The sequence below is a fragment of the Oryctolagus cuniculus genome, chromosome 8 (assembly GCF_964237555.1).
Source record: "Oryctolagus cuniculus chromosome 8, mOryCun1.1, whole genome shotgun sequence".
NCBI classification, from domain to species: Eukaryota; Metazoa; Chordata; class Mammalia; order Lagomorpha; family Leporidae; genus Oryctolagus; species Oryctolagus cuniculus.
This window is the reverse complement of record NC_091439.1, coordinates 95,028,210-95,039,559: the sequence shown is the minus strand read 5'-3', so window position 1 is coordinate 95,039,559 and position 11,350 is coordinate 95,028,210. Positions and strand designations below refer to the sequence as shown.

Below are 11,350 nucleotides of genomic sequence, written 5' to 3'. Positions count from 1 at the left end.
GACTGAGTCTTAGACTATGTGTATGAATTATTAATACTGTTGGGGACTGATTATGTATTATGAATGAAAGTTTCTTTTGAAATAAGTGCTGAAGTATTTAGAGATTAGCTGATAATATATCTATATTTTACCTTAAAATAGTTCAGCAAAACAAGCAATTAAGTGTATATAGCAAAATGTTAACAATCGTGAAATCTAGAGAATGGGTGTATAGTTATATATAATATTTCTCTCTTCATTTTTCTGTATGTTTAAACTTTTTTCAAAATAAAAAGTCAGTTTTTAAATTTGCACTAATATAAAATTCAATGCTCATTTTTGCCTCTAAAGTAATTGTGCTTCACCATCATTTGGCATCCTGCTGTTTTTTGTTAAGCCACCTGCAGTTCGTTATATTACATTTACTGACAGATGAAAATGGTATTCTATCACATTAAGTGTTTGAAGTCAATCATTCTGATTACTTTGAAAGGCCAACAGGAACAGGTGGAAAAAACTGTTTCTGCTTGGAGGAACAGGACCATGGACTCATATCTCCATAAGTGCCATCAATCACTATCATGCTTCTTATTAATCAAATCATTGAGAACTGCTTATTGTCACCATATTCAGGAAGAAATGCACAATAGACTACTGTCGGTTTCAGCAAAATACAAATATCTTTTGTTTGTCTTTGAAGGTAAATTCTGAAACAAATTGCCCTTGTTTTAAATCCAAATATTTCCTACTTCCAAAGAGTTCAACTAGAGATTTATAAAACCTGAAAATTCTCTTGTGCTTTCTCTTCCTTTGTTTCTAGTTGAAATCTTCGAAAGATCAGCTGAAGTGGGGCAGGTGGACTGAGCATCCTCAGAAGAAAGATTCATCCCACTCCAGGTATGTGGGTATTTCAGATATACTCTAATGTAAACTAAGCAGCTTAGGAGTTACATACGTTCACACAAGTAAATGATGGTTGTTATATAGTTTTTTCTACCCTCCTTTCTAACTGCTATACTATGTGAGAACAGACCTAACACACATGTTATTATAATAAACTATGGGAAAATATTTTTATCTGAAAATAAAGAGGCTCTGACGGTATATAAGAAAACTGATAAAATAGTAAAGAATAATTCCTTTCTCTGATTGAGCCAGACTGTTTTCTTCTTAATATACCAGTACTATAATAATAACTACCAGTAAGCTTTTATCCTGAATCAGGCATTGTCCTAAGTATAATTTATAATGTATAGTATTCCAGTCAATTCTCAGGACAACTATTATTTAAAATTACAACTTACGCAGTCACAAAGTAAGTGGCACAACTGGGACTTAAACCAAGCCTGATAGACTAACATAAGTTTGATAAATCACAGCATATATTGTGAAATATGTCTTTTCTGACAGCATACCACACTGAGGTGTACACTAATTAACACACCTTAATATGCAGTCTACTGGCCAGCGCCGCGGCTCAATAGGCTAATCCTCCATCTGCGGCACCAGCACCCCGGGTTCTAGTCCTGGTCAGGGCACCGGATTCTGTCCCGGTTGCTCCTCTTCCAGTCCAGCTCTCTGCTGTGGCCCAGGAGTGCAGTGGAAGACGGCTCAAGTGCTTGGGCCCTGCGCCCGCATGGGAGACCAGGAGGAACACCTGGCTCATGGCTTCAGATCAGTGTGGTGCACTGGCCGCAGCACACTGGCCACAGCAGCCATTGGGGGGTGAAACAACGGAAAAGGAAGACCTTCCTCTCTGTCTCTCTCACTGTCCACTCTGCTTGTCAAAAAAAAAAAAAATGCAGTTTACCTATATGATTTAACGTGTATTTTTTCTAAAGATGACAAGCCAACATGTACATATTTTATACAGAACTGAAATAAGAAAAATTGTAGTCATTGGACAATTATCTTTTATCTTTTTTATTCAAAATAATAAGTCTGCAGTATGTACTAAGGAAAATGATATAAAAATGAATAAAATATAATTCCTGTCCTTTAGGAATTTAGAAAAGGGGAACTAAGTAACAAAATCTTCAGTAGAATCAAGTTTGGGGCTAAGTCCATTTGGTTAAATAATAGACTCATAGCACACAGACAAGGAAAATCTTCTTTGCTTAAAAGAACATCAAGGGGTCAGCGCCGTGCCTCACTTGGTTAATCTTCCACCTGCAGCGCCGACATCCCATATGGAAGCCGGGTTCTAGTCCCGGTTGCTCCTCTTCCTGTCCAGCTCTCTGCTGTGGCCCGGGAGGGCAGTGGAGGATGGCCCAAGTGCTTGGGCCCTGCACCCACATGGGAGACCAGGAGGAAGCACCTGGCTCCTGCCTTCGGATCGGCACAGCGCACCAGCCATAGCGGTCATTTGGGTGGTGAACCAATGGAAGGAAGATCTTTCTCTCTGTCTCTGTCTCTCTCACTGCCTAACTCTGCCTGTCAAATAATTTTTTAAAAAAAAAGAACATCAAGAGGCTGGCATTGTAAAGCAAAAGATAATATTAAAGGTAAAGCTACCACTTGCAATGCTGGCATCCCATATGGGATGGCATCACTTCGAGTCCCTGCTGCTCCACTTCAGATCCAGCTCTCTGCTAATGCACCTGGGAAGGCAGCCAAAAATGGCCCAAGTGCTTGGGTTCATAAACCCATGTGTGAGACCCAGAAGCAGCTCCTGGATCCTACTTCGGTTGAGCCCAACCCTGGCTGTTGCTGCCATTTGGGGAGTGGACCAACAGATGGAAGATTTCTCTCTCTGTCTCACCCTCTCTCTTTCTGTGCCTTTGCCTTTCAGGTAGATAAGTCTTAAAAAAAAAAAAATTTATACAACCATGTTCTGTAAGTATCAGTATGCTGTTTTACCAAAGAGGCGGACTTTATGAATTAGAATAGAAATAAGGAAAAACTATTCCCTTCTTTCAATGCTAAAACTTCCTAAAATTTTGCCTTTCTTATGCAATCTTTCCCATCAATAATTCTCGACTCTCCTCTATTACTTCCACTCTGAAAAACAAAATGTGTTTTAGGCTTGAAGCAACCTTTTTACTCACTATAATAATGAAGTGAAATATTATAATTTTCACAAACCACTAGTTTCTTTTAAACTATACTTTCTAACAAAGTCAGTCATTTCCCAAAATATATCCTCTCCCACAATAGCATGCCTAATGGAAGCTGTATTTTTCCTTATCCCAGGAATCAGCAGAAAAAGATGAAAACTCTCCCACTGCTCGTGTTCATCAGCACTCTGAGTGCTTACTTCTCAGTAAGTACCCACCCAAACAAGCTTGATTTTTATGGATGAATAATCTTTAGCATGGACATAATGGAGGCTCCCAAAGCATAACTGGTAATTCCTATTTCCAATAAGTCTGACTTCTTCTGTTTTCTGTGAAACATAAGACGATAGATAAGTAAAGCAGAGAAAATAATTCATTCCATTTCAGCAAGATCTACAGAGTACTAACTCTATAACGAGTGTGATGAGATCTGCCAGATATGCAGAAGGCACATCTTATAGGGCCTTTAGGCCTGGAGGCAACATATGAATATGAACTCAAGCCTAAGTATGTCAGGAAACCTCAGCATTACTGGAGTGTCCCTGGGGAGTGGCACAACTATGGATTCTGGACAGAAGACAGATGGCAGATGACAAAAGTTGAGATAGGAAAACAAGCAGGAACCCATGCAGCAGTCCAGAAAAAAAATGATGGAGACTTGCTCTAAATGTCATCTATTAAGAACAAAAGACAAGAGTAGATTTAGGATACCTTTTGTGGATGAAGTCTACTGTAACTTCTGCTGGATTAGGTGTATAGTAAAAGAAAAAAAATGAACAAAAGAGTTTTTAGACAACTTAAATTTGAATGGCTATTAGATGTCAGGAAGGCAGTTGGATAGACATTGTCTGACATTCAGAAATAAGCCAAGAGTAAAGCTCATATTGAAAATGTATTTCAAGTCATGAGAACTTAACAGATAACCTCAGAAGAAAATGTAGGAAGTTTGGATACGATAGAGAAATTGGAGGTATCACAAAAGGGAACTAGAGTTTGGTTTCCAAATCTGAGAGATGATTATGAAGTAGACCACATCTTTAAAGATATTGAGGTCTAACGGGTGGGTGTTTGGCATAGTGGTTAGGGCACTGGTTGGGACATCATCATCCCATATCAGAGTGCCTGTGTTCAAGTTCTAGCTTCATTATCCATTCTAGCTTCCTGCTAATTCGGTCCTGAATAGAGAAGGTAATGGCTCATATTTTTTCTCTGCCACCCGTGTGGGAGACCAGGATGGCTCCTGACTTTAGTTCAATCCTGGTCCAGCCTGAACTGTTCCAGGCATTTGGGGAGTGAATCTCCAAGTGGAGAGGTATCTGTCTCCCTCTCCTTCTCCCTTTCTATTTTCTTCTTTATCTCTCTACCTTTCAAATAAAAATCAAAATAAATAATAAAATTTAAAAGTTTTGTTAAAAGATTAGAGTCTGCTGGGAAAGGAAGATCAAAATTATGAACCAAGGTTATACATACTATTACAACAACCATAATTGTCTCTAAGGTTATATACCCAGAGGCATTTATTCACTTTTATTTTGACAGATTTGAAGGAGGTTCCAGCAGTTGAATGTTCATTAATGGGATGAGACTGAAAATCCCTCAAATATTTTAACTGTAGAGAGTAGACAGAGAAGAGCCACTGAAAAGTAGATGGGATTTATTGGTGGATATTCTCATAATTTGTACTTGTCACATAATAACTCTCCCAACCGTCTTGAGCTTTTTCCCTGGATTCTAGTGCTGAGTTCTATGATTTTAGCAGAACTCTGAATCTAAGCTTAAAGGTATGGGCTTCAGTTCATCTCTAAAGTTGACCATCTATCCTGATGAATTTTGAGCAATTTAAACTCTTTCTGTAGGTCTCAATTTCCTATGTGTGAAATAGTAATATCAGTATGTTTTACAAGGATGTTGAAAGGTAAATTATGGTACATGTATTTATAAACTATAAAGCAGGGTATAAAAATAGAAATTATGACTGTAAAATTGTTCTCTATATATTACCTGATAAGACCTTAGGTACGAATATGCATGAGCATTATTTTTAATAAAATAAATTTGAATAAGAACCCCTGGTTACCAAACACATATACACTGAAAGAAACTGTAACCAACAATGATCATTATATTATTGAGGAGTGATGAAACCTGAGAGCTTACTCTGAGCACACCTTCACAACAGAGCCCAGAAATCCAGCCACCAAAAGAATCATCTCTTCCACAGGCTCAAAGAAAACTCTTCAAACTGCCCATGTTTCAGAAATCTTCCACTGAGAGAAAGAGTCTTGAAAGAATTCTAGCACAAGAAAACATTGACCTGATCCTTAGAAAATACAGAGATGTACCAGAGAGTAGCAAAACCCATAGCCAGAAAACACCAACTCTAGAGTTCTTGCAACAACTTAACTTTTGTGAGCTGATTTCAGGAAGCAGAGAGTCTGACCTCTCTCTCCTTATAAAATACTGGTTGCAGGAGGAGGAGGTTGTATTCTGGGGTGAGAGAAGGACCCCTGTTAAACACCAGGATTTTTTTTAAAAACTTTTATTTAATAAATTTCAAAAGTACAACTTTTGGATTATAGCAGCTTTTCCCCCCATAACCTCCCTCCCATCCACAACCATCCCATCTCCTACTCCCTCTCCCATCCCATTCTTCACTAAAATTCATTTTTAAGTATCTTTATATACAGAAGATCAACTTAGTATATACTAAGTAAAGATTTCAACAGTTTGCACCCACACAGATACACAAAGTATAAAGTACTGTTTGAGTACTAGTTTGACTGTTAATTAAATAGTACAACACATTAAGGACAGAGATCCTACATGGAGCGTAAGTGCACAGTGACTCCTGTTGTTGACTTAACAATTGACACTCTTGTTTATGACGTCAGTAATCACCCGAGGCTCTTGTCATGAGCTGCCAAGGCTATGGAAGCCTCTTGAGTTCACCGACTCCGATCTTATTTAAACAAGGTCATAGTCAAAGTGGAAGTTCTCTCCTCGCTTCAGAGAAAGGTAACTCCTGCTGTGATGGCCCGTTCTTTCCGCTGGGATCTCACTCACAGAGATCTTTCATTTAGGTCTTCTTTTTTTTTTTTTTTTTTTTTTTCCTGAGTGTCTTGGCTTTCCATGCCTAAAATACTCTCATGGGCTCTTCAGCCAGATCCAAATGCCTTTCAGGCTGATTCTGAGGCCAGAGTGCTGTTTAGGACATCTGCCATTCTATGAGTCTGCTGTGTATCCCGCTTCCCATGTTGGATCATTCTCCCCTTTTTAGTTCTATCAGTTATTATTAGCAGACACTAGTCTTGTTTATGTGATCCCTTTGACTCTTAGACCTATCAGTATGATCAATTATGAACTGAAACTCTTCACTTTGACTAGTAAGATGGCATTAGTACATGCCACTTTACTAGGATTGATTTTGAATCTCCTGGCACGTTTCTAGTTGTAACATTAGGGGTAGGTCTGAATGAGCATGTGCCGAACTGTACATCTCCTCCCTCTCTTATTCTCACTCTTATGTTTAACAGGGATCACTTTCCAGTTAAATTTAAACACCTAAGAATAGTTGTGTGTTAAATAAAGAGTTCAACCAATGATATTAAGGAGAACAAAAAAAATACTAAAAGGAATAAAATAGTAAGTTGTTCCTTGACAGTCAGGACAAGGGCTGAACTAGTAATTATTTCTCATAGTGTCCATTTCACTTCTACAGGTATCCTTTTATTTAGGTGCTCAGTTAGTTGTCACAGATCAGGGAGAACATATGATATGGCCTGTTTGGGAATGGCTGAATTCACTCAACATGATGTTTTCCAGATTTCTCCATTTGGTTGCAAATGATCAGATTTCATTTTTTTTACTGCTGTATAGTATTCTATAGGGTACATGTCCCATAATTTCTTTATCCAGTCTTCTGTTGATGGGCATTTAGGTTGATTCCATGTCTTAGCTATTGTGAATTGAGCTGCAATAAACATTGAGGTGCAGACAGCTCTTTTATTTGCCAATTTAATTTCCTTTGGGTAAATTCCAAGGAGTGGGATGGCTGGGACATGTGGTAGGGTTATATTCAAGTTTCTGAGGAATCTCCAAACTGTTTCCATAGTGGCTTTACCAGTTTGCATTCCCACCAACAGTGGATTAGTGTGCCCTTTTCCCCACATCCTCACCAGCATCTGTTGTTAGTTGATTTCTGAATGCAAGCCATTCTAACCGAGGTGAGGTGCAACCTCATTGAAACACCAGGATTCTTGAAACATTCATGGAAATATTGTTAAACAATGAACTTGTATTATTAACATTTATTCATTCTTGAGATAATATTTGTAATAGGCATTGTAGTCAAAGGCTTATTAGCTTCACCAAGTAAATAGTTCAACACATAAAAAGTTAAAAGATCATACTCCAGTGGAAAACTTGACAGAAATTATTTATGATAATCAAATAAAAAATGTTCAACCTCACAATGAATTTGTTTTGGTGAAAAATTTTTTTAAATCTATGCACAGTTGTTTCACAATATATATTTTCATGAATTTTGTGTGCCAAAATAAATATTTCTTTTAATTCCATTTTATATGAAATTTTGAGGTACCCTCAAAGGCATTATTTAAAATACTGCTGCCTTCTTTTTTAGAAAAAGATTGCAGGTATTCAAATGGTTATAAAAATAGGTCAATTCTACGGAATTTAGCATGCTTCCTCATTTCAAAGAATTTTGACCTTGACTTCCTACTTCTTGTCCTTCTTGGCTCTTTTTCTATTCCTTTCATGACCAATTTTGTCCTCTTCTCCCTTGAAGGAATTTGGCAGTCCTCTAGTTACTTCAGGAATCTGCTTCCTTCCTTTCTTCCTCAGACCTGGAGCCACTTTGTCTGTCTCTTCTTCCCTCACTGAACTCCACCATACTCTCTTCTGGGTCCCCATGTCTTCTCCTTCACCTCTCTTCTTTGGCCCAAGGGTGAAGATGCTGTTTGGAATGCCCACATTCCATATCAGTTTGCTTGGGTTCAAGCCCCAGCTCTGCTCCCAATTCCACCTTTCTGCTAATGTGCACCCATTCAGACACGATGTGTAAACTTACAAAATCAGATGATTCATGAGGTCTGTAATTTTAACTTTGTTGGCATGGAAGTTAAAAGGCAATGTCTACTGTTATTCTTTAATTTATAAAGACTAAAATCTGTATCCCTGAGATATGAAGGAAGAAAAGACTGGGTAGGATAATTGGTTTGCTTGGTAAATTGGTTGTAATGGGTCTTGTTGTTGTTGGACTGTTTTGGTTTGGTTTGGTTTTTGATGATGCACATGAGGAGGTTGTGATAAAGAATGTGTTCCTGGATTTCAGTGGAATATCTTCAACTAAATTTTCATAAACAGGGGTACATCCAACTGAGATGTACTAATAACTAAATCATTTTCTACAAGAGAGAGAAGAGATCAATTACAAGCACAAAAATACAGATTAGCCAGTTGCCCTTCTAGGACTCACAGAAATATATATTTATCCCAGCTGGCCATAGAGTAGATAATGACAAAACTCTCTAATAGCAAGTCTTTCTTGATACTTGGTGACACTAGGAAGATATTCACCTGGCCCACTGAAATATGGTTTCTAAAACTCCACAAATACTGCTTATACCATGGTCAATAAAAAATAGGATTTCTTTTTCATTTTTTTCATGTTCTTTCTTTTCCATAGCTCAGTGAAGGTCAAAGAGTGAACTACCAACTATATTACAGAAGGAACCATCTCTCTCATAATCCTCGACTCAAATCTTATTACACATTATCACGTCCTTACAGATTGCCATATTATAACTCACAAAGTTACATTAGGTATTATTACAATAGTAAAAAATACAGACACTGTAAGAATAAGCATAGGTATAGGCCAAGTAAGTGGCCACATAAAGATAACCCCATAGACAACAATGGAGTCCCAGAAACTACCACTCAAATCCCATCTGTGAGTTCCACACCTACCATCAATGATTCTACCACCTCAGGCGTGACTCCTCTTATTCCAAATGTTCCCATCACATCGACAGGAAAAAATAATCCCACCACAGCCTCTTCTATAACTACATCAACGCCACCATCTTCTTCAGCCCCATCAGAGACTACAACTACCCCACCCACAGCTACTACAACCATATCAACAACAGCACCACCATTTTCAAGTACATCAGAGACTACAACTACCCCACCCACAGCTACTACAACCGTATCAACAACAGCACCACCATTTTCAAGTACATCAGAGACTGCAGCTACCCCACCTACAGCTACTACAGCCACATCAACAACAACACCATTTCCAAGTCTATCAGAGACTACAATTACCCCAACTACAGCTACTAAAGCCACATCAACACCACAACCTTCTTCAAATACACCAGAAGCCATATCTACACCTACTACCACACCTAACCCTTCCCCAGATATTCTTCCAAATGAATTTACAACTGTATCTACAGGCCAAAGTACTAGTCCAACCACTACTCAAACTACTCCTGATGAAAACAAAATGTTAACTTCTCTCCTAAATAGAATGATGGAATTACTTCTTAAAATGATAAATGGGTAAAAAGCTATAATGTGCTTTCTATAGCACCACTACATAATATACATTGTGAAATATATTAAAGATATGATATTAGTGAAAAAAAAATCTGGTGGCCAAGTCCAAATCAGGACTATGGCCCAACATTTTTGAGAGTATGTAATTGTTTAAACCTCATGGTTGACATTTATTGTATTGCATTTAAGTAAATGTAACTCTAATGTACTTGATTCTACCCTCTGTAAATCACAAAAGGACTTTCTTTGTATGTTCACATGGTATTCATAATACTTTACTATTAGTTCAATTCATTCATAATAATTCAATATAAAATATATTCAACAATGGAATGTTATTTAAACCTTGTAGACATACATTTGAATGTATTTGAAAGTAAACAAACTACTGTTTTAATGTAAAGTTTGAAAAATCATCTCTGAAAATAAACCCTGATTTTAACTAGTTGAAGAATGAAAATTAACTACCTGATGTATGGAGGTGCTGTTAATCTGGGATAGGGGTGTATTTTTATTTTTTTGTCACTACTACTAAGAACTCTGGTGATTTTACTTAGATTTTTTGCTAACTAATAAAGACTTTGAGTGGCATTCTACTTCCATTGTATATATTTGGAATTTCTTAACTTTCTTAGATTCTGACACTGGTGAAAAGTCCTAAACTGACATTCTTGGCAACTATTCCAGTAATCAGCCAGGTAACCTGGGAAGGGCATTCAATATCTCTCAACAACAGAATTTTTATCCTTCAAACATAGTGGTTAATTTACTTAGCCTAACCTATTAATAAATGCTTCAAACCTAAATTCTGTGTTTATCCTATGCTTCTCAATGAAGAATACTCGTTACCTTTTTTAATTATTTTAGAATACCAGCTGGTATGCACTGGGAATACCATGTCTTCACATAGCAGAAGACAAAGAGCCCACTTCCTCAAGTTCTTTTAATGGGCTCTAGTCTGCCCATGAGGGCACAACACTCATGATTTCATCAGCTCTTAAAAGATCCACCATTTAATACCACCCATTGGCGATCAACATATTCAGATCATCCAGAGAAGCTTACATATTTCATTTAGGCACACATTACAAAGGAAAAATGGATCTTAAAAAACACTGAAAGAGATTTTCATTTTGTATTAACAGATAGAATTCTTGTGGTTTTTAAAGACAAATGAGCTAATGAAGTTGAAACCACTGCTCTTAATGATACTAAATGTTTCCTATTGTAGCTATAACATATTATCAAAAATCACCACAAACATGCTGGCTTAAAGAACAAACATTTATTGTTTAGAGTTCTGAAGGCATTAAATCCTAAAATCAAGGTGTTTCCAGGACTTCATTCTTTCTGGAGGCTCTAGAAGATCAACTGTCTTATCCCAGTTTAAAGTCACCTATATTCCTTGGTCCAAGCTCTATCCCCCAACTTCAAAATCAGCAATATAGCATCTTCCAATATCTCCACTTTTGTCTTCACCTTCTTGCCTCTGACTCTCCCACCTCTTGCTTTTCCTTATAAGAGTCTTTGTGATGACATTGGGCTCACCTAAAAGATCTGGAGAATTTCTCCATCTCAAGGATCTTAATTAATCACATGTTAACGTTGATACATATATCCTTGGGAACAATTATCTTGTCCTCCACAATCCATCATCCTATCAAACACGCACTAATATGAGCAAACACAAGCACTGTTTTTCCTACTGGCACAGCCTGGTATGAATT

The 11,350-nt window shown here is 37.4% G+C and overlaps 1 protein-coding gene across 1 annotated transcript; it reads left to right on the top strand.

The window, feature by feature from the left end:
* The first annotated feature begins 754 nt into the window (after window positions 1–754).
* On the top strand, window positions 755–10,338 carry MUC7 (mucin 7, secreted). Its single transcript, XM_070047097.1, has 3 exons — window positions 755–876; window positions 3,172–3,241; window positions 8,743–10,338. Exons 2-3 carry the CDS (start codon window positions 3,188–3,190, stop codon window positions 9,628–9,630), a joined length of 942 nt encoding a protein of 313 aa, XP_069903198.1. The 5' UTR covers window positions 755–876; window positions 3,172–3,187; the 3' UTR covers window positions 9,631–10,338.
* Window positions 10,339–11,350: the final 1,012 nt, after the last annotated feature.